The sequence below is a fragment of the Myotis lucifugus genome, unplaced genomic scaffold (genome assembly GCF_000147115.1).
Source record: "Myotis lucifugus unplaced genomic scaffold, Myoluc2.0 scaffold_97, whole genome shotgun sequence".
Taxonomy (NCBI): Eukaryota; Metazoa; Chordata; class Mammalia; order Chiroptera; family Vespertilionidae; genus Myotis; species Myotis lucifugus.
Window position 1 is genome coordinate 1,221,787 of NW_005871145.1, and position 24,272 is coordinate 1,246,058.

At 50.1% G+C, this 24,272-nt stretch overlaps 2 protein-coding genes across 5 annotated transcripts; one reads left to right on the forward strand and one right to left on the reverse strand.

Annotated features, from left to right (window-relative positions):
- Positions 1 to 869: 869 nt before the first annotated feature.
- Positions 870 to 13,112, reverse strand: SMTNL1 (smoothelin like 1). 2 transcript variants are annotated; one of them, XM_014458516.2, is made up of 8 exons: positions 13,005 to 13,112; positions 6,966 to 7,651; positions 6,583 to 6,715; positions 6,425 to 6,476; positions 5,209 to 5,367; positions 4,903 to 5,017; positions 4,641 to 4,792; positions 870 to 1,153 (listed from the first exon to the last, which is right to left on the reverse strand). In XM_014458516.2, exons 2-8 carry the CDS (start codon positions 7,647 to 7,649, stop codon positions 1,009 to 1,011), a joined length of 1,440 nt encoding a protein of 479 aa, XP_014314002.1. In that variant the 5' UTR covers positions 7,650 to 7,651; positions 13,005 to 13,112; the 3' UTR covers positions 870 to 1,008. The 2 variants fall into 2 exon arrangements, with proteins under 2 accessions (XP_014314002.1, XP_014314000.1); XM_014458514.2 differs by lacking the exon at positions 13,005 to 13,112 and adding an exon at positions 12,069 to 12,184.
- Positions 13,113 to 18,271: 5,159 nt separating this feature from the next.
- TIMM10 (translocase of inner mitochondrial membrane 10) lies at positions 18,272 to 21,047 on the forward strand. Of its 3 annotated transcripts, none has more exons than XM_014458519.2 (3): positions 18,272 to 18,420; positions 18,918 to 19,027; positions 20,608 to 21,047. In XM_014458519.2, exons 2-3 carry the CDS (start codon positions 18,957 to 18,959, stop codon positions 20,807 to 20,809), a joined length of 273 nt encoding a protein of 90 aa, XP_014314005.1. In that variant the 5' UTR covers positions 18,272 to 18,420; positions 18,918 to 18,956; the 3' UTR covers positions 20,810 to 21,047. The 3 variants fall into 3 exon arrangements, with proteins under 3 accessions (XP_014314005.1, XP_014314006.1, XP_014314007.1); XM_014458520.2 differs by lacking the exon at positions 18,272 to 18,420 and adding an exon at positions 18,451 to 18,539; XM_014458521.2 differs by lacking the exon at positions 18,272 to 18,420 and adding an exon at positions 18,790 to 18,808.
- The last annotated feature ends 3,225 nt before the right edge of the window (positions 21,048 to 24,272 follow it).

The following is a 24,272-nucleotide window of genomic DNA, read 5'->3' on the forward strand; positions in this document are numbered from 1 at the left end:
ACAACTTCAGGCAGCGTCGGAGGGATTAGCTGAACCGGAAGGAAGAACCTTCTGGGTGTGATGGTTCTGAGTTACAGGAAAACCATCTGCTTTTAAGAGACAGAAATGTGGGGTATCTTTGAGTCAAGGGCCTCACTGTCGGCCCCACTAGCCTACTTGGGGTGAGATTTCTAGAGCATCTTCTATTCCAGCCCTGCCCTGGAATTCTCTAATCGGGAGATGTGTGGAGAGAGGGAAGAGACAGGAGAAGTGCCACCGATGGCCGGAAGTGTAGGGTTTGTTTTCACTCTTGGCCACCACTTACTGAACGTATATGTGACAGGCACCAGGCAAGGCTTTTGCTCATTTAATTATTTCCTTTAACCCTCACAACGCCTCCATGAGGTTTGAACTTCTTTTGTCCACAATCAGATGGTGAATAGGTTCAGAGACGTTAGCTCATTGGCCCAAGCTCACACAGTTGGTTAGTGGTGGGACCCAGGCCATTGTCCTTTCCCAAATGCCGTTCATGCTGGTAGAAAAGATTGTGTCAGCCCTGGCCGGTGTGGCTCAGTTGGTTGGGCATCGTCCTATGTACCAAAAGGTTGCTGGTTTGATTCCCAGTTGGTACATGTCTGGTTGCAGGCTCGATCCCCCCGAATGGGCGTGCAGGAGGCAGCCAATCGATATTTCACTCTGACATCGCTGTTTTCCCCCCTCCCCCTTTCCTCTCTCTCCAAAAGTCAATTCAAAAATCTTTAAAAAAAGAGAAAAGATTGTGTCAGGTGAGGAAATGTCAGCGGAGGAACCCTGGCAGCCAGGGTTTATTATCCCAGAGAGAGACAGGTTCCTGGCTGGGATAGGGAGGGAGCGCTGAGGGCCAGACAGGATTTTACAAAAGTACCTTTAATGCAGTTAAGACTGGTACCACTGCCTTTGCCCAACCCGGCTCTCTTGTCTCTGAGCAGAAGGGAGCCTTGGGCTGTGGCTGGTCAGCTGGGCGCCCTGCCCACAGGGTCGGTCAGCTCCTCATTTCTTCTTGGTCTTCACCAGTCCCTTCTGCACTAGGCAGCGATACAGCTCCTGGATGTAGGTATAGACGCACTTGGAGTCAGGCACTGCCAGCCGCACCATGTCATCCACCTCCAGCAGCTGGGCACAGTCGGCCAGTTTCCTGAGAGGCAGAGGAGGGGTGGGGTGAGGACCAGAGCCAAGGTGAAGAGCATGGGAGCTAGGGGAAGGGGCGGGGGCAGCCCAGCAGGGACGAATTGTGTGTTGGAGGTGGGAGTCATCTAGGCCTGTGGTCGGCAAACTGTGGCTTGCGAACCACATGCGGCTCTTTGGCCCCTTGAGTGTGGCTCTTCCTAAGCCTTAGGAGTACCCTAATGAAGTTAATAACAATGTACCTATCTATATAGTTTAAGTTTAAAAAATTTGGCTCTCAAAAGAAATTTTAATCGTTGTACTGTTGATATTTGGCTCTGTTGACTAATGAGTTTGCCGACCACGGATCTAGGCCAACTATTCCATTGCACAGATGAAGCTGAGGCCCTGACGGAGTCAAAACTGACACTCAGCTTGGTCTGATGCCAGAGCCCACGTTTTTATTGCACTGTGGCCTCACGTGGAATGGGACCCTCTGGTCTCCAGGTCTGCATTAACCCACCCCTCCCACATGCTCCCGTATCTATCCTCTGGAAGGCCAAGCCCCTCCAGAAGAGTTTCAAGGACAGAACCCCAGTCCTAGCTAGAATGATGGCTTATAGCTGAGCCATCTCCATCTTTATTCCGTCTCCGTGTATTTGCTGAGGGAGTTCAGCACTGAACAAAACCCAAACTTCCCTGCTCTCATGTTAACTGACATTCTCGTGGCAGAAGACAGTAATCAAACACATGAAATAGATGGCTCATCCGGTAGTGAGAGGTGCTGTGGAAGAAAATAAGGCCAGAAAGGGAGGCAGGGAATGTTCCTGTGTTGACAGTATTTTTAAAAGGGTGCTCAGGGAAGGTCTCTTAAGGAGAGTAAATCATGTCCATATCTTGGACGAGGATTCCAGGCAGTAGAATAGCATGTGCAAAGGCCCTGAGGCAGGTGTGCTTGATGTGTGTGAGGGACTGCATGGAGGTTAGTCCTCTTTTTCTATCTTCCCAGCTGCTCTTTGGGGCGACGTGCCACTCCTGGCTTTGCGAAGGCTGATAATCTGAGCTAACCACCGTTGGGGCCTTGCTACCAGGGGCCAGGCGCTTTATCACGTGTTTCCCCTTGAACTGTCTCATTTACACCTCCCCTCCGTCCTCAGCCAGCAGAAAAGGGACTGGACACGCAGAGCATTTTGATGATTTGCCCAAGGTTGAAGTGAGTGATATGGCTGGGATTCAACCCCAGGCTGGCCTGACGCCTCTGGCATCCGTGCCCTGAAGCCGGGCCTCCGCAGCCCCAGCCTGCCAAACCACGTGGGTGCTGGCAGTGGGAGAAACCAGGGTCCCAGCAGAAAGCCTCCCTTGGGGCTGAGACAGCTGGGCCGAAACCCAAGCCGGACTGGCCTGGGTGCCGGGGGAGGAGCGCAGACGGGAGGATTTCGAAGAATGGGACCGGCTCCCTGCAACCGATGCAGTGACCTCGGCTTCTGGGTGTGGGTCTCCCCACACAGGAGCTGGGGGCCAGGCTCCTCCAGCAGCACAGCTGACTGAGCCCAGTGGGGGCTTCGGCACTGGCTGCTCCCCTCTGTCGGGACTTCACAGGAATCAGAGGAGAGTTCTAAGGGTGGTAAGGTGTGATGGCCCTGGCAGGGCACATTTAATCTTCACTCTCACCCATAAGGGTGGTTAAATCAGCTGCCGAGAGTGTCAGAGCTAAGGAGGAAGGAGGCAAGATTCACACTCGGCACCTCATCCTCCATTCTCCATGGTCCCTACCTCATCCTCCCCTTCACAGTGCTATCTGATGCCTCCTGTCAGCCCATCATCATTACTGAGCCTCCTTCTGCCTTCCTGTGGCTCTGCCTGATGTGGAATCAAGGCGAGGCAGCAATGCCTCATGAGGAGGACAATGCCTCATGCCCCACAGGCCAGGGACACCAGGCCAGGGCGGAGCTGCGCTCCCTTCTGACGCTCACTTGGAGCCCTCAGTCCTGGCTAGGAGTTCACTTTCCAGTCCCATTTCTGCCACAGCCCTCCTGTCCCACCCCGGGATGTCACGAAGCATCTCTACTTGTACCCACTCTGGGATGCTGTGAGGCTGGAACAGGATAAGCCAAGGAGAGCACTTAGCATGCCTGGCAGACAGCCCCTCTCCATCCACGTGTCTTGTCATCATCCTTAAAGGTGTTTCTGAGCCCTGAGCCCCCCTCTCCCCAGGCACGCATCCCTTCCCTTGGCGGGATAATGTGGAACTGGAAGGAATCTTCCGGACCTCAAGTCGGTGGTTTCCAATGGCACTCTGGGTGCCCTAGGCCCTACAGACATGCTTCAGGGACCATCTTGGGAAGGGAGGTTGGGCATTAAGCTCCTGGAATCCCCCAACCAAAAAGGTTCCCCTTTAATTTGTTTTATATGTTGGGCATTCACTTACTATTTTGAGAAATCTGCTGGGGGAAACACCCATCTGAAAGCACAGATCAATATCCAAAGCACGCAGGCCCGGAGAGGGGGAGGCTGCTGTCCCAGGCTTCCCTGCAGGCTGGTGGCCAGGCCTGCACATGACCAGAGGGCTCAGGCTCCCAGACCCAGGTGCTGCTAACATCTGCAGACCTCTTCCCTGTCCCGGGCTATAGAAGTGCCCCCAGAGTTGCCCTCACTGGCCACGCCCTCTGCACAGTCCTGTCTCTGCCAGGTGGCTCGGAAGCCTCTCCCTGGGACAGGAGAAAGCAGGCGCTGCTGGCGTGAGCTCCTGGGGAGTCCTGAGGCACCAGGAAGCGTCCAGGCCTCGGTGGGCACAGATGTCTGGCTGTAGTGCTTTGGTGGTGGGAGTGCCTCCCTGTCCCCCACTCGGCAGTGGTATCTGGCTCCCAGGTTCTTCCTTGGGCCACTCTGTTCCTCACACCCCTCCTGCCTTTCTAGTACCACCCATGGCTCCATCCCACCACCACTCCTGGCACCCAGCTCTCTGAGTCTCAGGAATAAACCCGCCTCCCGGTTCCAAAGTGAAGCCTATCTAACAGCTGTGATCTCATTCACTACAATACAGGAACAGCCACTAAGACTCTTGAAAAGTGTCTTCTGTGCGTTAGGTACTGTTAGAGGGACTTCACTCAATTATTAATTCTCACTATAGCCCTGGAGAAGAGGATACCTCGTGCCCATTTTAAAGATCGGAATATGAGGCTCGGAGAGGTAAAGGAGCCTGTCCAAGATTACACAGCCAACAAGAATCTGACCCCAAGTCCTTGAACCGCCCTGTCTGGAACAGCAGGCCGACCCCCACTCCTCTATCTCTACCCCTCCCCCTGCTGGTGCTGTCTTTACGGCACCTATTCCCCCGGGGCATGCTATTTCGTATGCCTGTGTTGATGATCTCTCTCCCTCTGACTATAAGCTACAGGGCAAGCAGGGATTTTGCCCGCTGCTCTGTCCTGAACCAGTTTCTGGTGACCCCACCCCTGTGGGTGTAGCACTGGCCTTAGGCATCGGCAGGAGCCTCTGCGGTCCTGGCTGTGGCTTACTCTGCGGTGGAGAAGGCCAAGGTGAAGTTGTGCCGGCGCTTGGTGGGGTCCAGCTCGGCGTAGTCAAAGGCATCGGGGAAGAACTTGTGGATGAGGGCGCAGAAGGCCATGCCGCTGCTCCAGCTTGACGAGAAGTTCTGAATGTCCACGTGCTGCGGGCGGTGGGCAGGGGCGGCCTCCGTGAGCCTCCCACCCCTGGGCTCTGCACCACGCAGACCTGCCGCCCTGGGGAAGGGTCCCGCCCCGCCCCGCCCTTGCCCACCTCGTAGTTTCTCGTCATGGCCCTGCACCACTCCAAGAGCATGTTCTTGACGCTGCCGATGGCCGCCCCGGCTGCCTTCGTGTTCCGGAACAGGGCCGTGGGGCCCGAGGCTGCCCTGTGAGCGGAGGCATGGAGAAGGCCAGGCCAGAGAGGTGGGAGGCCACCGAGAGCGCCATCAGGGAGGAGCCCCAGCCCCGGGTCAACCTTCCCACCTTGGCCTGGGCTGTTCCCACCCCCTGAGGCCTCCATCCTACCAACCCACATCCTGGGAAAGCCCAGCCCAGCCATTTCTCGCCTGCATCCTACCCTCCAAACTTGTCCACGATGGCTTTGCGGTTCTGCGCCCGGGCCCCCCGGGGCCGGGCAGGGGCTGCCACCCTGCGTTCTGGTGCCTTCTCTTTCTTCTTCTCCTGGGAGGGAGGGGGCTCCGTGGGACTCTGGGGCACCTCGCTGGGTGAAGACTCACTACGCAGAAAAGTTCAGAGACCAGTAAGAGGGGCGGGGACCAGTCAGTACAGGGTACAGGGAAGGGGTGGGAGCAGGCTGGGAGTGGGGGGGTGTCCCTGCAGTCCAAAGGGGCATGGACAGTTGGGGCACCCACTCTTGGCACCCATTTCCTGTGCCCGGCACTGGGAGGGGCTGGAAGGAATAGTGAGGCTCCGTCCAACTTGGGGAGTGTGTGGTCTGGCGGTATGTGAGGGCAGAACTAGGGCAAGTCTGAGGTCTGACCTGAGTTTGAGTCCTGGCTTTGCCTCTTATTTGCTGTGTGATCTTGGCACTGTTCATGTTACTTCTCTGAGCCCCAGCTTCCTCATCTGTAAAATGGGGGCAAGCACACACCTGCCTGACAAGATGGCCCTGAGGCTTGAGTAAGAAGGGGAGTTTAGAGCCTGCCACGCAGCTACCTGCGAGCTCAGTGAGTATTCAGTTGTCTTCCTCTAAGGCAGTAACACAGAGGTGGATCTCAGGTCAAAACAAAGGAAGAGTCTTCTCATGACTAAAGTTGGGCAGTAAGGCTCTCATTTTCTCCCGCACCCACTGGGCACCAGGCACTGTGCTCAGTGCTTTGTACACATGATACCATTTAAGCCTCACACTGATCCTACGAGGGAGGCACAGTTACTGCACCCACTTCACAGATGAGAAGAGGCGAAGTGACATGGCCGAGGTCACACAGCTGGTAAGTGGCAGAGTCGTTGTCCAAACTCGGGCTTTCTGCTCATGCTCTATATAAGCTGCTTGGCACCGTGGAAACATGCTGAGCGGCAAGATGAGGGCCTCAATAAGACCTGCCAGGGATGCTGAGAGGCCAGTGATGGAGGGGGGCCGGGAGGCGGGTAGCTGTGCTGATGCTCCCTGGGCTCCAAGCCCTGGCTCCTTCAGCTTCCTGGGCTCTGCCCTGGGAAAGGGGCAGAATAACAGGAATCCTGAAATTCTCAAGGCCAGGTGCTGGGGAGGCCCAGGCCCAGGTGAGGGGAGGAGTTAGAGGGATTTGGAGCCAGGCCCCGGGGTTGGGCATTACCTGCCGGAGGGACTGGTCTCTCCGGAAGCTGCGGTGTCTGGGCCCAACCCATCTGCAGGAAAGGAGCAGGGGAGGGAGGTGAGTCCACCATGACCGCTCCCTGCACGCCCCCCAGGAGAGCCCCTGCAGCAGCCTGTGGGCTCCTGGCTCTCACTCACCTGGGCTGAGGCCTTGACCCTCCTCCGTGGGGCTCTCGGGCCATTCCTCGGGGGAGCTGGGACTCACCCCTGCCCCTTCCTCCGACGCTCTCTCCACACCCTGATCCTGCTCTTCATGGGGACCGCCTGACTCCTGGAACCAACACGGTCTGGGTGAGCTCACAGTCACACAAGCGCTTGCCCAGGGCTTTGTGAGGCCTGCAGAAAGAGCTGCAAGGCAGCCTGGGACACGGCGCAGCAGCCCCCACCCCGGGCTCTTGATATCCATGGGAGGAAGACTAGACTTTCCCCAGGAAATAAAGCACAGGGGTCTTGCTTCCCTGGGGGCAGGGGACTCCTGAACATTGTGGGGCCCCCTCCCTCCTCTCCTCTGCCTCACTCACCTCCTCCTCCCTCGTGTCACTCTCCTGTGGCTTAGCCTGGGCCTCATCTGCCAGAGCAGCCTTCTTCTCAGAGTCTGATGTGGCCTCTGGGGCACTGGCTTTTGCCTGGGCTTCAGCCTTGGGCTCCTCCGTCTTGGCGGTCTCCTCCCGAGAGGCTGCCGTGGCCTCCTGCTCCCCATCAGCCTCCCTGGACCCGGACCCGGCCTCCTGCTCCGCAGCGCCCTGCTCCAGCTCAGCCTTGGCCGGGTCCTCCACGTCAGCTTTCTCCCTGGATTCGGGCTCGGCCGCTTTCCCCTCAGCCTTCTGCTTCTCAGTGGCCAACACTGTCCCCTGCTTTCCCTCGGCCTCCTTGGGTTCAGAGTTGGTCTCTCCTTTCCCACCCGTCATCTCCTGAGGAGCCTCTTTGGTCTCTTCCTTCCCACCGTCCTCCTTTGGAAGTTCAGCCTCCACTTTGGACTCCACCTTGACCTCATCCAACCCATTGGCTTCCCCCTGGAATTCTGGCGAAGCACCTCCCTCAGCTGGAGCTCTTTCCTGCTTTCCTGCCCCCTCCGGAGGCCCCTCTGTGGCGGTGCTGGTGCCTTTGGCCTCCTCCCCTGCAGAGTTGTCACCTCCCGGCGTCCCTGGGGTCCCTGGGGAGTCAGTGGTCCCATCCTCAGAGGGCGTCCCTTCCTTCTGCTCCATCTCTGGGAAGAGAAGACAAGCAGGCCTGGTCAGGCCCATCCTGCATGAGGTGAAAGCCTGCCTGCAGACAGCGCTGGCCAGGAGTCTGGAGGCCTGGGCTTCAGTCCTGGGTGCCCCCTACTTAGACATGAGACCAGAGAATCCACTTCCCTGGGGTGAAATGAAGGGACAGAGTGCTGCTTCCCGAGAGGTGGGAGTGGGCTGCGCTGACTTAATGTTGGGTGGTGTCCACCGACCTTTGCAGATTGTGGCTTGGGCTTTAAAGAACAGTAGGTCATGCCCTGGCCAGTGTTGCTCAGCGGTTAGAGAATCACCCAGTGCACCGAAGTGTCACAGGTTCGATTCCTGTCAAGGATACATCCCTGGGTTGCAGGGTATGTGGGGAGGCAACCAATCTATGTGTCTCTCTCACACATCGATGTTTTTTTCTTCTCTCTCTTCCTCTCCCTCCCCCTTTTCACTCTAAAAGTCAATGGAAAAAATATCCTCAGGTGAGGATTAACAACAACAAAAGAATATTAGGTCACATAATGCCTTTCCAATGATCTTTGCCTCTTTTTTTTTAATCCTCACTTGAGGACATACTTAGAGAAGGAATGGAGAGAGAGAGAGAAAAAGAGAGAGAGGAAAGAGATAAATCGATGTGAGAGAGAAACATTGATTGGTTGCCTTCTGTACATATCCCAACCAGGTATAGAACCTGCAACCCAGGTATGTGCCCTGACTGGGCATCGAACTCGCAACCTTTTGGTGCACAGGACGATGCTTGGGTGGTTACAATTCCACACTAGCATTCTGGAACAGTGATGGTAGTAAGCCTCAGGCGCAGAGCCCAAAGCAGAAAGGAGCAGTTAGATAGGGTTTAATAATACTGTTTTGTCTCCACTGCTTCCGTTTTCAATTTATATATATAAAAGTCCAGCGAACGAAATGGTGAAACAACCAGAATGACCAGTGGCTATGACGCGCACTGTGGCAGTCAATTAGCCTGATCCAGGCCCTAACCAGACCCCCACCCGCACCAGCCTGGCCCCCAATTGGCCCTCAACACCCCTATCGGGGGAGGGGCCGCCTAGCAAACCGCCCGCAGCCCCTCCCCCCCCCCACTGGCCCAGCCCAATGGGCCCCCATCAGGGGGCGGGCCAGCCAGACCCCACCTGTGCACAAATTCGTGCACCAGGCCTCTGGTAGTGATATAACGTTTCTTAAAAAACACACACATTTATTGAATTTACAAATAAGTTAGTTCAGAGGAAGACATTCAGGAAAGCAGGTGGTACAGATAGAACTAAATCAGGGAGGTGGTGTAAGAGTGCCTGAAGTTTGGGGATCCCTGAGTCCACTGATCTCAGCCTCTGCTAGCTCTGCCAGCCTCTGGTCCTCGGAAAAGTTGAGCCTGGGCATGGAAGAGTTTCCTTTGGTGAAGAATAGAAACAGCGCTCTCGAACCTCTGCAGGGAAATGTGATCCTCCAACTGCCTGGGCTTGGTGAGGGGAGGGAGGTTATGACACCTCAACTTGGGGTTTCCTATTCAAGTACTGTATGTACTCTAGGATCTACAATAACAGGTGGATGGGGGGTTTGGGGCCCCCTCCTTCATCACCCTGCCCTTCTCAGGGGTCTGTTTACAAAGAAAACAACCCCCAAATAGTGTTCAGGGCATGACTCAGCCAGTAAGAAAAGTAGACACTCCTGTCACTGACTAAAAATACCTCCTGCCCTCCGCAGTGCCATCGTTCTGGGTGATGGTTCCCAGGGCACCTGGGTAATTGGGACAGAGGCAGGACAGGCAGAGGGGGGCCAGGGCTCTGTTCCTGGGTCTTACTGCCCCAGACCAGGGTCCTGGGGTCCCTGGACTTGTGCCCCGCCGTTTCCTAGGAAGCAGGTGGAATTGGCAAAGGTGTTCACACTGTTCTAGTTCTGCCCCTCCCACCAGAGCCCTTCATGGTTCAGCTGCTCCAGCATGTGTTAGAGGGGACAAGTGAGCCGAGACATGGAATGCACATGGAGCTGGCCTTGACCCCCATCTCCCAGTCACTCACTCTGAGACCTGGGCAAGTCCCTTTGCCTCTCTGGGCCCCCGTTTCTGCCAATAATGACATGATGGGTCTAGGTCAGTTTTCCCAAACTGTGTTCTGTGGGAAATTAGGGTCTCCTAAGACATTAATAAGGGCTGAGGGGTTTAGTCTCTGGCTAAGGTTGTTCCAGAACCTAATCTTTACCCTTTTAAAATATGCAACTTCATGAACACTTAGATACCCCATAGTAAAGAAACCTTAACTTGCCTTAGCTTTATTTAACTAACTTTCCCCCCAACCTCTTTTTTTTTTAAAGATATATATTTTTATTGATTTCAGACAGGAAGGAAGAGGGAGAGAGAGAGAGAGATAGAAACATCAACAATGAAAGAGAATCCTTGATCAGCTGCCTCCTATATGCCCCACACTGGGGATCGAGCCCACAACCTGGGCATGTGCCCTTGACCGGAATCGAACCTGGGACCCTCCAGTCCACAGGCTGATGCTCTATCCACTAAGCCAAACCAGCTAGGGCTCCCCAAGCCTCTTTGACCATGGCTTTTTTCTTTTATTTTTTGCTGCTTTTCCTGAGGCACCACTACCACCTCCTTGAGCAATGCCATGCTTAGCAGAAGTATGGCCCACCCTGGTCTGAATGACCCGCACCACCCCTTACTGCCCTGCTCTGTTGCTTGGAAGGTGGTATGGAGTGGTGGTCAAGATTTGTGACTCCAGCCGGAACCGGTTTGGCTCAGTGGATAGAGCGTCGGCCTGCGGACTCAAGGGTCCCGGGTTCGATTCCGGTCAAGGGCATGTGCCTTGGTTGCGGGCACATCCCCAGTGGGGGGCGTGCAGGAGGCAGCTGATCGATGTTTCTCTCTCATCGATGTTTCTAGCTCTCTATCCCTCTCCCTTCCTCTCTGTAAAAAAATCAATAAAATATATTTAAAAAAAAAAAAAAGATTTGTGACTCCAAAGTCTTCCTATGATGGGATCCCAGCTCCCACTGTGTACTAATTGTGTGACCTTGAGCAAGCTACCTGCCCTCCTGGTGTTTTGATTTTTGGAGGTAAAAATAGGTCTCGTTGCATAGGGATGGTGGAGGGTTAAGGACACCACTGCATAGAAAGTACTTTGAAGCCTGCGTGCTGGGGAAGGCACGCTCAGCACACATCAGCTGGTACTGTGTAGGTTGGCCTCCTCCCAGCCATGTACCAGATTAAGGCCCTGACCCGGCCATGAGGGCACTTAGTTGGTGAGACAAGGCAAAGAGAACTGAAGGCCAGTCAGTTGATAACCAGCCCTTTTTAGACCTCAAAGTGTGATAGTAATTGGCTAAGACATAGCAAAGTGCTGCAACCATCTTTCCCTTCATTTACATGCTACACCCTTAGGGTGGCAGAGGCGAAGGACAGGTGTACACACACACACACACACACACACACACACACACACACACACACACCTCAGCCATGCTGTGTGTTTATCACCTCTGCTTTCCACCCTCCAGGCTTGTCATAAATAGATAAGAGTGAAGAAACTCAGAACATGAACAACTCTAGAGCAGCTTACAGCTCACATAACACCCTGCTTTACCTTGCTGGTTCCCCCTTCTAACTCTTGGGAACAGGCGGGATTGGCCCCATTGTACACATTAGGAATTTGAAGCTGGGGCAGGTGAAGTCCCTTGATTAAAGTCATAGGACAATTAAATGGCCAACCCGTACCTAGAACCCAGGTCTCTTGACAACTAGCTGGAGCCTGAGTCAAAGATGCTGCTCCCACCAGGTGCTCAGCCCATGTGTCCTTCAAAGGCTCCAGCCCAGAGTGCAGGGCCTCTCACTGATGGGGGAGGACAGTCAGACATGGCTGAGGCGTTGAGCTCTCTCTTTCCGTCCTTCCTCTCTACTTTCTTTCCTCCTTCCTTCCCCAGGAAGCCTTCGTAGCATGCCTGCACTGCAGATAGCTCCTCTCCCCTTCCTGTTGCTCTTGGCAGACCCGAAGGAAAAGAACCCAGGAGCCCCAGTTCCAAGCCTCAAATAGTGTTGATGACATTTGATGGTTCTGCTGACACCGTCAGACCCTCCATCACCCCATCTGCCTTCCGGTGGTCCTGAGGCCACTCCTAGCTGCTTGGAGAGTCTGCCGCCCTGCCCAGCTGAACCAGGGAGCCCCTCTGCCCAGCAGGCCTCCCGTGGGTGGCCTCCTGCAGGCTGCTCTGTAGGTGACCTCAGGTTGCCCAGCACCCCAGAGGCTGAGTCCCTGAGCTCTGGCATCTCAAAAGAAGCCTGGGTTTCTCCAACTCTGGGGCCCTGCTTAGAGGCTCCCGCCCTTGGAATGTGGGAGAGGGGTTGGCAGATAAAGGGGGGCCCCTGAGAAAGGAGCCGAGGGCTTCTCTTACCTGGGGGGCCTCTGCACAGGGCCTTGGGAGCTGTCTCCTTCTTCTAGCTGAGCAGCCTCACTCCTGGCTGCCAGAGGCCTCTAGCCCCCAGTGCTTCTGTCCCTGCCCCCTCCACCTTCCACCCTCCTTCCACCCCACCCCACCCCACCCCCATTTCAAGAGCCTTGGGCCTCCGAAGAGCATTGTTTACCGCCCTGTTGGTACAACACTTTCCCCTGACCTGGGAGGCTCAGATTTCCCAGGAAGATCTGACAGGTGGCACCTTTCAATCATAGGGCGCGCCTCCTGCCCTGACCCCAGCAGCATGCATTCTCTGGTCATCTTTCTTCCCAATGTACTTGCCCGGCCCTGGAGACCTGGAAAACCATCTGCAGGCCCATTTGGATGGTCCCCAGCCCTCTGGCCTCCCCTGTTCATCCAGAGCCCAGGCTAGGCCTCCCTTGCCCCGCCCCCCACCTTGTGTCTTTAAATAGTTCCTTTTACTCTTCCTCAGACAAAAGCAGCTGCTGGAGGGTGGGCTCAGGAGGGAGAGAGTGGGACAGCTGCTGTCCGGACTATACTGGGGTGTCTTGGGAGTCCCCTGGCTCACACTGGACAGAGATTTGGAGCGGGGAGGGGCAAAGAGGAGAAGATTGATGGGCCAGGGAGACCCTGGGCTTAGAGTTTAGAAACACAAAACTGAGCTCTGTTTTGAGTGAAGTGACTGGTACACAGTAGGCTCTGGACACGTTTTTGTACTGAATCTAGATTTTGCTCAGAAAAACCAAACACATCTTTACCTTCTCAATATGTCCTATGAGAGGCACGACTTTTTGGAAAATGTGCATTCCCCCTTCCCCCCACCCCTGCCCTCCCTCCCGCCCACGCACACAACTTAGGAAGCTAGTGGCTCCCCCAGCCCCCACTCCCGGCCCCCACCACTTCAGCCACACTGACCTCCTTCCTGTTCCTTAAATAAATCGATTCCTTGCCACACGCAGGATTGTAACCTTTTTGCTTTTGCTCTTTGCAAGACTAGCTCCTTCTCATTCTTCTGCTCTCAGCTCTCATTTCATTTCCTCGGAGAGGGCTCTGTGACCTTCAGTTCCATTCCATTATTTCAGCCTGTTTTATTGTCTTCCTACTATTTATTGGGATCCAAATTTACCTTATTATCTGACTCTCTCATTAGACTCTAAGCTCTATGAGGCAGGGACTGTATGTACTCTGCTCATGGCTGTATGCCCAGGAACTAGCAAATTGCCTGGTTCATATGAGGTGCTCAATATATTGAACGCATGAGTTAATTACTTAATAGAAATTTGGAATTGGAACTTGGGGGCCTGTGCTTGGGATGATCTGAAAGCGAGGTTTGGGTACCCATGTTGAACAGTTCAATATTGATGGTTGTTGGCAGTCTCCAGTATTGAGATCCACAGTTTACCTGCCCAAGATTGGTGAGCTTTTTCATATTTCTCTCTAGCCTGCTGTCCTTTTTTAAACTTAAAACTCATTTCTCTTCTAGCCCTACCATCATTAGGTATCGAAAACAGCAAAATATAAGATCACTGAATCACTCATTAAAACTTCTCTTAGACAGTTTCATGTATTCATTGATCAAATGGTTTTTGAACTCCTTGTATGTGCTGGAGACACAGCAGTGAACACAACAAAAAATGGGCAAAACTAGATCATAGAGCTCACACTTTAGTGTGGAGAGATAGTAAGAAAATAAAAATATAGAATATGTTATATTAGTTGGTGATAGGTTCTACAGGGGGAAAGGTAGCAGAGAAAAGGAGGTGTTTTATTTTGGGGGGTGGGGGGTAGAGTGATCCAGGAAGGCATCACTGAGACGGTGATATTGGAGTTAACACCTGAAGGAGGTGGGAGGGGGAGGCATGCAGCTATTTGGGAGAAAACAACCCAGGCAGAGGGCACAGCAAGGGACAGGCAAGGGTGTGCTTGGTGTTTGGTTCATCGGAAGGAGGCCAGCAAGGCTGGGCAGAGGGATGGAGCTGGTAGGAGATAAAGGCAGTGGGGGGCTGAATCACATGGGGCCCTAGAGGCCATTGTAAGGACTTGGGCTTTTACTCTCTGATTGGAAGCCATTGGTGTATCTTAGGTTGTGAAGTGACACGATCTAACATTAGTTTTTGACAAGATCCCTCTGGCTGCTGTTTTGAGAATAGCCTGAAGGGGAAGCATGAACCAAGCGGGCAAACCAGCGAGGAGACTGCTACAGTAATGCAAGATGGTGGTTGGTGATGTGGACCAGATTGTCAGCAGTGGAGGTGAGGGGTGGTGAGGAATGGTGCCAGTGGGTAACAGGGACTAAGACTGCGCTGTCTTGCTCTTCAAGCTCATCGAATGACCAGTCTGTTCAAGCCCTTGACATGCGTATTCTCTTGTCTTCTGCTCATTTCAGGGGAGTTCAACTAGGCTGTCTTTGTACTCTCCACTCCTCTCATGAGTGGTCAGGGCCCATGTGGGGAGATCCTGGGTGACAACCTTGCATCCCTTCCTCAAGGCTGAGGTCCCATCCAAGAGGACGGTACTGATCATGGCGAGTAACAAATACCCAACTCCCCTTTGGGAGGCTGGGAAGGGGTAATACCCCAGGGTAGAGTGAGGGGCTAGAGCTTCAGCGTGCGGACAGAGGTCAGCAGTTTTGGATGAGGTATCTGGATTCCAGAGACCTTGGAAGCCTGGGGCTATAGAAACTGTCTTTTACAAGACAAATCTTAACAGGGACAATTTGAGATTCCTACTTATAGGCCTTCAAATTTCCAACTGTATACTAGTAAGTCTAGCAAGGAAAAGACACAGTCTCATAGTAGATAGTAACAATAACATAATCATCAATAAGAACAATGATTTCCCAGGTATTAGAGCAAGGGGAAAATGTGGAGTTGCTGTTCGACGGTATAAAGTTTCGGCTATTCAAGATGAATAAGATCTACATAAGATCTGTTCAACGTTGAGCATATAGTTAACGATACTGTTTTGTGCACTTGAAAATTTGTTAAGAGAGTAGATCTCATGTTTTTGTCACTGTAAAAAGCCATTCTTGAAAAATTGGGGGAGATTGAATATATGCATTAGATGACATTAAGAAATTACTATAGTTTTAAGGGCACTGTGGAAAAAAGACTTTATTTGTTACAGATAAAAATAGATTAAGAAAATGTGATTAAATGTTAATAATTGTTAAATCCCAGTGATGGGTATATGGAAGTTCAATATACTGTGCTCTCCAATTTTCTGTATGTTTTATTTTTAAATTAAATATTTATTTGTTGTTATTTTATTTCATTTTTTCCATCACCATTTACCCCCTCTATTTTAGATTTGTCTTAATAAAAGTCTAAAAATTTTTAAAAAATATAATGATTTCTTTTTATTGAGCATCTGTCATGAACTAGGTGCTTTAATGACATTATCTTTTTTGTTTGCTTTCTTTTTGTAATGATTTTGAAAACGTTTTTATTTTGAAATAGTTATAGGTTTACAGGAAGTTGCATAAATAGTACTCTTGTCTACTCTTCACCTAGCTTCCACTAAAGGTTAAATCTTACATAACTATATGCAATATCAAAGCCAGGAAACTGACATTGGCACAATGGTGTGCATAGTTCTATGACACCTTACCATATCTGTAGATTTGTGTAACCACCTCCACAAATGGGACACAGAACCTGTCCATCACCACAAAGATCCCCTTTGTCCTTTATAGGCACACCTCCCGCCTCCCCCCAAACCAACGCTAACCCCGGGCAACCATCAATCTCTTCTCCGTTTCTATAATTTTGTTGTTTTGAGAATGTTATTTAAAGGGAATCATACAGCCCGGTTGGCGTGCTCAGTGGTCGACCTATGAACCAGGACATCACTGGTTCAATTCCAAATTGCAAGCTCGATCCCCAGTGTGGGGTATGAGGAGGCAGCCAATCAATGATTCTCTCTCATCGCTGATCTCTCTCTCTCTCTCTCTCTCTCTCTCTCTCTCTCTCCCTCCCCTTCTCCCTTCCTCTCTGAAATTAATAAAAATATATTAAAAAATAAAGGGAATCATACAGTATTTAACCGTTCATCCCACCCTAATAAAAACCCCATCTAGAAAATAGATCTCTTATAAGAACCCATCTCCTTTTCCCATACAATTTCTTAATATTCCATAATATGTTGACTATATTTCCAAAAGCAAAAACTAGGGCAACATATGTCTACTAAAACATATGGACAATAATATTTATGGAGGCATTAGTCGTAATAGCCCCAAACTGGAAACCACCTCAAAGTCCATCAATGAATGGATGGATAAATGAATTGTGGCTTATTCATACAATCAAATGCTAGACAGTAATAAAAAGAATGAATAACATACACACAACAATATGGATGTAATCTTATAGACACTACATTGAGCTAAAAACAGAAATAATGCATAATTCCATTTACATTTAGTTCAATAATAGGCAAAACTGATAGTGATAGAAATCAGAATAGTGATTAACTGCAGGAGAGGAGGTATTGACTGGGAAGGAACATGAGATAATTTTTTAGGTTGCTGGAAATATGTATCTTGATCGGAGTGGTAGTTATAGGAGAATGTATATTTTAAAATTAAGCTTAAGATTCGTGTATTTTACACACTTTACTGTACCAATGTTATACCTCAACTTTAAAACATCAGAGCACCCTAGCTGGTTTTGCTCAGTGGATAGGGCATCGACCTTCAGACTGAAGGGTCCCAGGTTTGATTCAGGTCAAGGGCACATGCCAGGAGTTGCAGGCTTGATCCCCAGTAGGGGGCGTGCAGGAGGCAGCCCATCCATGATTCTTTCTCATCATTGATGTTTCTCTCTCTCTCCCTCTCACTTCCTCTCTGAAATCAATAAAAAGATATTTTAAAATGTCAGGGCACAGGGTTTGATAAAGACGTGTCCTTAGAGCAGAAGGCATAGTGTTGAAAATCTGGACTTTCTTGGACAATTAAGGAAGCATTTGGTGACCAACCATACAAAGTGTTCAGCCCCCCTTCTCCAATGGGAAGTGTACCCTTGCATTACTAACTCGTATCTCCTAAATTTCTTTTACTGGGAAATCCCTTGAAAAATCAAGGAATTGAGGTGTTTGGGGTTTTGCTGTTGTTGTTGGGGGTGTGGGGGAGCAGTGGAAACAATTAAGTCTTGAAAGATAGAGTTCACTCTCCTTCTCCCATGACTAAACACACTAGGTTAACTCTAGTGGCAGTCAAAATAGCTCCTATTCACCTCTTTATGGCCCAGTGAGTCTAACAGAAGTTGAATAAAACACAAGTATACTAGTATATGTCTTGTCTTTCTGCAAGCAGGAACTATGTCTCCCTTATCTGTGTAATCCCAGAGAAAGGTTAGTGACCTGTAGGCACGCAGCTGTATTCACACAAAGTTTCTTGAAGCACTCGTTCCCAAACTTGGTTGCACAAAGGAATTTATGTACAATTTATGAAACTTCCTGCAAATCCATAATTATTTCAAAGTCAACTTTAAAAAAAATCATTACAAAAAGAAAAATAAACAAAACAATGTAATTACAGCAGTTAGTCCAAGGCAGATGCTCAGTAAAAAGAAATCATTGGTGTTTTCTTGTTTTTTAAGTTTTAGACTTTATTATGGCCAATTTAAAACATACAGTGGAGAGCACAGTATATTGAACTTCCAAATACCTATCACCAGGATTTAACCATTATTCACATCAAGCCATACTTTCCTCATCTACTTTTATCTACGTCTTTTTTCTACAGTGCCATTTTACACCCTCAAAATGATAGTAATTTCTTCTCGTCATCTAATGCACATTAATGCACATCTAACTCACCTGGGAATTTAAAAGTTTACTGCTAGTATCTGGGCTCTACTCCCAGAGTCTCTGGTATAATTGGTAGAGAGGCGCCTTGGGCATCAGGATTTTTTAAAGCGTCCCAGGTGACCTTAACGTGCAGCACCAACTGAGAACCGCTGTTTGGGGCGTCCTTCCCCCCACGCGCCTGATTTGTGCTCAGGTGTCGGCTCTCGGAGGACCGGAGACGAGGTTCCCTGAGCGCCGTAGTCCCGCCCCTTCCTAGAGAACCAATAAACCCAAGCCTCTCCCTTGACAACGCCAGGGACTTGACCTCCAGGCTGCCGGCGCTCTGCACTCCGCCCAAGCCTCTATGGTATTTGGGTGTCCTCTCTAGCACTTGCAAGCCGCCTTCGCCTTCAGCCGGAGCCGGTTTCCTAGCGCCGCCTCGTTGGTACTTCATTCCAAGAGCAAGTCCGGACCCGAAGGGGGCGGGACTTCCGCCCGGAAGTGGCCCACGTGTTTCCACCTTTGCCCACTTGGGTTCTTGGTAAGTTTCTAGTGTTTGCCTGAAGTTGGGGGCACCGGGGGCTTTGTGACCGGCTCCAGGCTGTGTTGAGTGACGTCTGACCTAAGGGTGACACTGGTGATGTCGCCGCCACTTCAGAGGTGCAGCCCCTGCGCCGGGGCCGGGCCCGGGCACGTTGTTCCGCGGAGGATCCAATTCCTAGGGCCGCGGAGTGTCAGGCCTGCGGTTTAGAGAGTTCCCTCCCCGTGTCTCGGTCTCCTGGGGAGAGGTGACCTAGAAGCCCTGAGCGTCGGGCCCGGGGACTCAATGTCCAGCCCCGCTAGTGACGTGCTGTGTGACCTTGGGCTAGGCAGTGTTCCCCTCCCGGGCCTCAGTTTCCACATCTGTGAAATGGGATGGTTGAACTCAGGTCAGTGGCCCCTGCCGGTCTGATGCCCTATGATGACTCTGCACCTTTAACTCCGGGGATGGGAAAGTGAACGGGAGAGGTGGGTGCTGACGGTGATGTCTTTTCCCAGGACTAGAAGGTAGGAAGGAGATCACCGTGCAGGGCTGAGATGGATCCGCTCAGGGCCCAGCAGCTGGCGGCGGAGCTGGAGGTAGAAATGATGGCGGATATGTACAACAGGTAAGAGCCGACTCTGTCTTAGGGAAGGATCCTAGGTTGCTCTTGCTGAGTGTAGAGGTGGATGACTTATGAAAAATGCTTTGCTCAATTTAGGGGGGCACCCACCTCCACCCCCCATGGTTAAAGGCCAATGCAGACTCAGTATAGTATAGGGTCACTAGAAGGAGTTGGGCATTTAGGCTGGGATGGATTGGCGATGAAGGAGCTGAGCAGGAGAGAAGGTCCAGTTCAGTCTCTGGTTAGGTTCCAAGAACAGTTGAAAGTATTTGCCTTTTGAAAAATAGAACATATCCCACTTACTTAACATTGCTTAAACTCTTACTCTACCTCAGGCAGTTGCTAAACATTTTACATGCATTATCTTTTTTAATCTTCAAAATAATCCACTGGGTGGCCCTGGCCAGGTAGCTCAGTTGGTTAAGTGGGCCGTCCTGATACTCGAAGGTTGCAGGTGGGTTTGATATCCGGTCAGGGCACATGCAAGAATCAACCAATGAATGCATAAATAGGTGGAATAATAAATTGATGTTTCTCTATATACATGTCTCCCTTCCTCTCTAAAATCAATAAATAAAGAAACAAAAAATAATCCACTGGGTTAATTTTACTGTGAGAACAAGGAAGCTTCTAGAGTTTAAATAACTTTCTCAGGGTCCACAGCTGGTCAGTAGCAATGTGAGGTCCAGTACTTTGGCAAATTTGGGAACAATTCATAGCTCTATCAATTACCACTGGTATGGTCTTGGACAGATTACTTGGACTATTTGACCAGTGGTTTCCCCGTCTATCAAATGGAGGCAATACTACTACCTACCTCATAGAGACATTATAAATATTAAATGTTGCCCTGGCTAATGTGGCTCAGTTGCTTGGGCATCATCCCGTGTACTGAAAAGTTGCCAATTCGATTCCTGGTCAGGGTACGTGCCCAGCTTGTGGGCTCCATCCGCAGCAGGGGACTTTCAGGAGTCAGCAGCTGACTGATGTTTCGCTCTCCCTTCCCCTCCAAAAATTAATAAAAACAAATCTTTAAAAAATGTATTAAATGTTAAAATGTATGACAAGCTCTTAGCATCAAGCCAATACATAGTAAGCAGTCAACATATGTCTGCTATTTTTATTAGCTTGAGCTCTCTGGTATCCTCTGCTTACTGGTTGGTTTGTGTTGGAGGATATATGTTAGAACAATTTTTAAATGTAGGCTGTGAAGTCAGACTACCTGGGTTAATATCTCAGCTGTATGTGGTCCTGAGGCTCTCTGTACCTTATTTTCTTCATCTGTAAAATGGGGATATTTATCCTGTGTAACTATAGAGTTACCATAAAAGTCATGTCAAGCACTTAGCATGATGCCTGGAACATAGCCAGTACTCAACTAATGGTTTCTATTTAATTAGTTATAAACGTGGGCTCAGGTAAGGTTCCTATTCTCAAGGACCTTCCATAATAGTTGAGGTGTAAACTGAGGATTTATACTGCCTGCCTCAGAGGTGAATCAGTTAAGCACGTCAGGAATGGTTGAGAGTTCCCTGTATGCCACAAGGTGCTGCTGACCTGACCTTGCCCTCCCTTCCTCCCAGAATGACAAGTGCCTGCCACCGAAAGTGCGTGCCTCCCCACTACAAGGAAGCAGAACTGTCCAAGGGCGAGTCTGTATGCCTGGACCGGTGTGTCTCCAAGTACCTGGACATCCATGAGCGGATGGGCAAAAAGCTGACAGAGTTGTCTATGCAGGATGAAGAGCTGATGAAGAGGATGCAGCAGAGCTCTGGGCCTGCATGAGGCCCCACAGGATCCACCCCGAGGTGCACCCTGTCCCTTCCCACTTGTCTAATTAAAGTGCCCCTGTGGGGTGTCATCTGTGAAGACTGTCAGGCCTAGGCTGTCTCTAGAGAGTCTCCGGGAGCCTGAAGCCTGGCTCTCTCCCAGTTGAAGAATGGGTATTTGTCACACTGGAATGTGACTGTGCGTGTGTGTGTGTATGTGTGTGTGTATATTAAAAGATTTTGTTGACACCTACTGTGTGCAAATAAAAAATGCTCTTAGCATCAAGATGCCTGGCACATCAGAGTAAAGGCAGCAGACCGACACAACCTCTACCAGCAGAGGGAGTCTCACAGTGTTTACAAGTATAGACTGGTCTAATGACAGGTTTGCACTCCAGGTGAGCCACTTGATGTGTGACCCTGAACATGTCATTTCACTGCATTAGCTTCCTCATTGTAAAATGGGGATAATCATAGGGCTGTTGTAAAGATAAAATGAGTTAATATGTGTGAAGTATTTAGAATAATGACTGGGGCATTGGAAGTAATAAATTTTAGCCATATATATGGCTATGTATATATATTGTATATTTAAATATACACATTTAGATAACATGCTATATACTGTTAAATGTGTATACATATATTTAATGTTTATATTATAGATATAACTTGTAAAGGATACATTTATATTTATATTAAATATATATAAAGTAATGAGTAATTAATTATAAAATAAAATAAGTAATTATTGATAGTATAAATATATTTTAATAACAAAATTAAGTGGAGGCAGGCATTTTCACAAATTATCTAGAAAAATACTTAGAGGAGCCAGTGAAAAATAGTTGTGTTTAAGAAGGAAGCAGTCAGTCTTTTGGTTCTACACAGTGATATCGAGCATGTGAGGGAACCCAACTTGGTGTGTGATGGGAGTGATCCAGGCAGGGGACTGAGTGATCACTGCCCTTCAGCGTCCACCTGAATCAGGGACTGCGCTCCTCACTCTTCAGATACTATCCACCCAGTCTGATCCGCCCAGCTGGGCCCAAGAGTCCTCTGAGGAGCTGGAGGTGCAGAGGAGCGGTGCTTGCTGGAGTCTCGAGTAGAGCAGTAACATGGAGGCCGGGGCTGGCTGCTGCGTCTGCTGTCTCACAGGAGAGGCTGCCACCACATCTAATTCCTTCCCGAGGGGTGCCCTTGGAGAGTTGTGCAGCTTTCAGAATGTGTGGGGCACACTCTACGTGAGTTTTCGGTTGGCACCAGTGCCACTGTGATAGTACCTTCACAGTGGGCCTTCCCTGTAGATGGAAGTGTCTGGGAGGTCACTGGGCATGAGTGAAGGAAACAATAAAAGCAGTGAGTTTCAGGCTTACAGGTGCAGGTTCAAGCCAGACAGCCTGAGGTGACATTTCCTAGCAGCGGGATGTGGGCGAGGCATTTAACTGCCCCGTGCCTGTTTCCTCATCCACAAAATGGCAATGAAAGTATAACTCATTGAGTGGTTGTAAAAATTGTGTTAGTAACTAAAGCATTTAGCCTCAATAATGTTAGCTCTTTTTTTTTTTAATTGCTAAGTTTTGTGTGAGGGGACACTGATAGACCCCTGGAAAACTTCAAAACCATTGTTCATCTGCGCTAGTGGTGGGCAGAGAGCTAAGGCTCCTTTCCAAGTGCTGAAGTGCAAGATTGGGTCAACAGGTGGCGCTGTCAGCTCACGGGATGAGCACTGCTGTGAACAATTCTACAATTATGCATTATTTGCCTATTCTATGCAGGCGTTGTGCTAGGAAGAGTGGAGAGTGAAGAAAATTGATATTGCACCTGCCTTCAGGTTTAGTAAGGAATGCCACAAATTCTCTGAGCACATAGCTGGAACATCTAGAAGAGCACTTGCTTTGAAGCGATAGTAGTTGTGGGGAGAACACTTGCTTTGAAGTGGCAGAAAGTATGGAGGTTTCAGGAAGCAGAGCTTGGGTGTGCCTGGAGTGTCGAGTGTGCAGGGAGCTGTGGTGAGAGATGAGACCTGAAGGCTGGGCAGACGCAGGTCCAGAAGAGCCTGGTGAGCTGTTAGAGTTTGGATTTTCTATTAAGGGCATCAGCAAACTGTTGAAGGATGCTAACTCTGCCTGGGAACATGACAGATCTCTCATTTTAGAGGCTCCCTCTAGCCGCCAGGGTGGATAGTGGTAGATGATGGTTTAATGGATTAAGGCAGTGGTTCTCAACCTTCTGGCCCTTTAAATACAGTTCCTCATGTTGTGACCCAACCGTAAAATTATTTTCGTTGCTACTTCATAACTGTAATGTTGCTACTGTTATGAATCATAATGTAAATATCTGATATGCAGGATGGTCTTAGGCAACCCCTGTGAAAGGGTCATTTGACCGCCAAAGGGATCGTGACCCACAGGTTGAGAACCACTGGATTAAGGGGAGCGGGGCCAGGGAGCCAGGGAGGAAAGAAGGGGGGCGGTGGGAGTAAGAACAGCTATTGAGTTGCTATAGTGTGCTAATAAGTATGTTTATTACAGTTAATCCTTACAAATAACTGAAGCGGGTACCACTATTCTCATTTTATAGATGAAGAAGCCAGGGCTCTGGAAAGTTAATAACTTGCTGAAAGTCACACAGCAAGCGAGTAGCAGAGCCAGGATTTCAACTTATTCAGACAGCAGCACCTACTTCTTTTTTTTTTTTTTTTTAATATTTTTTATTGTTTTTTTTACAGAGAAAAAGGGAGAGGGACAGAGAGTCAGAACATCGATGAGAGAGAAACATTGATTAGCTGCCTCCTGCACGCCCCCCCACTGGGGATGTGCCTGCAACCAAGGTACATGCCCTTGACTGGAATCGAACCTGGGACCCTTCAGTCCGCAGGCTGACGCTCTATCCACTGATCCAAACCGGTTAGGGCGAGCAGCACCTACTTCTAACCAGTCCTCTGGGATTGGGGGTCGGGAAGTGCTTCCCAATGAGAGCAATTTCACATTTCATTCAACAATATTTATTGTTGGCCCGTAACATACAAAGAAGTACATAAAGTGCCCAAAGTGAGCTAGTTAGGCCCCTGCCCTCAGTGAGTGAGTGCAGGGGGTGAGGGGTGGGTGGGTGCAGGAGATGGAACAGACATGCAAAGGATATTAGAATGGCTTAGGCCCTTTGAGCCATAGAGAAGAGGCAAAAACATCCATAGATGTGTTCTTGCTAGATTATCACAGCTTTAAAAATCAGGAAATGTCTCACAAAAATCTGGACTCTGGTTTCTTTTGAAAACTTAGAAGATCTGATAAGTCAGCCCACATTGCTGCTTGGTAGCTGTGTCTGGAGGATGGGCAGAGGTGGGCAGAGGCTCGGCTGTCCACCAAACCTCCCTCCGCTCTCTTCTTCCTTGTCATCGTCTGCCTGACCTGAAGGCATTTGGTCTGCGCCTTCTGCTCTGCGTGCTCAGATGAGCTGGATGCTATATGAGGAAATGT

Coding starts and splice junctions, on each gene's coding strand:
- TIMM10 (XM_014458519.2), top strand. CDS start 18,957: ATGGATCCGCTCAGGGCCCAGCAGCTGGCGGCGGAGCTGGAGGTAGAA. Junction 19,028..20,607: donor ATGGCGGATATGTACAACAG/GTAAGAGCCGAC, acceptor CCTTCCTCCCAG/AATGACAAGTGCCTGCCACC.
- SMTNL1 (XM_014458516.2), bottom strand. CDS start 7,649: ATGGAGCAGAAGGAAGGGACGCCCTCTGAGGATGGGACCACTGACTCC. Junction 6,716..6,965: donor GTGACACGAGGGAGGAGGAG/GTGAGTGAGGCA, acceptor TGTTGGTTCCAG/GAGTCAGGCGGTCCCCATGA. Junction 6,477..6,582: donor GGGTCAAGGCCTCAGCCCAG/GTGAGTGAGAGC, acceptor CCTTTCCTGCAG/ATGGGTTGGGCCCAGACACC.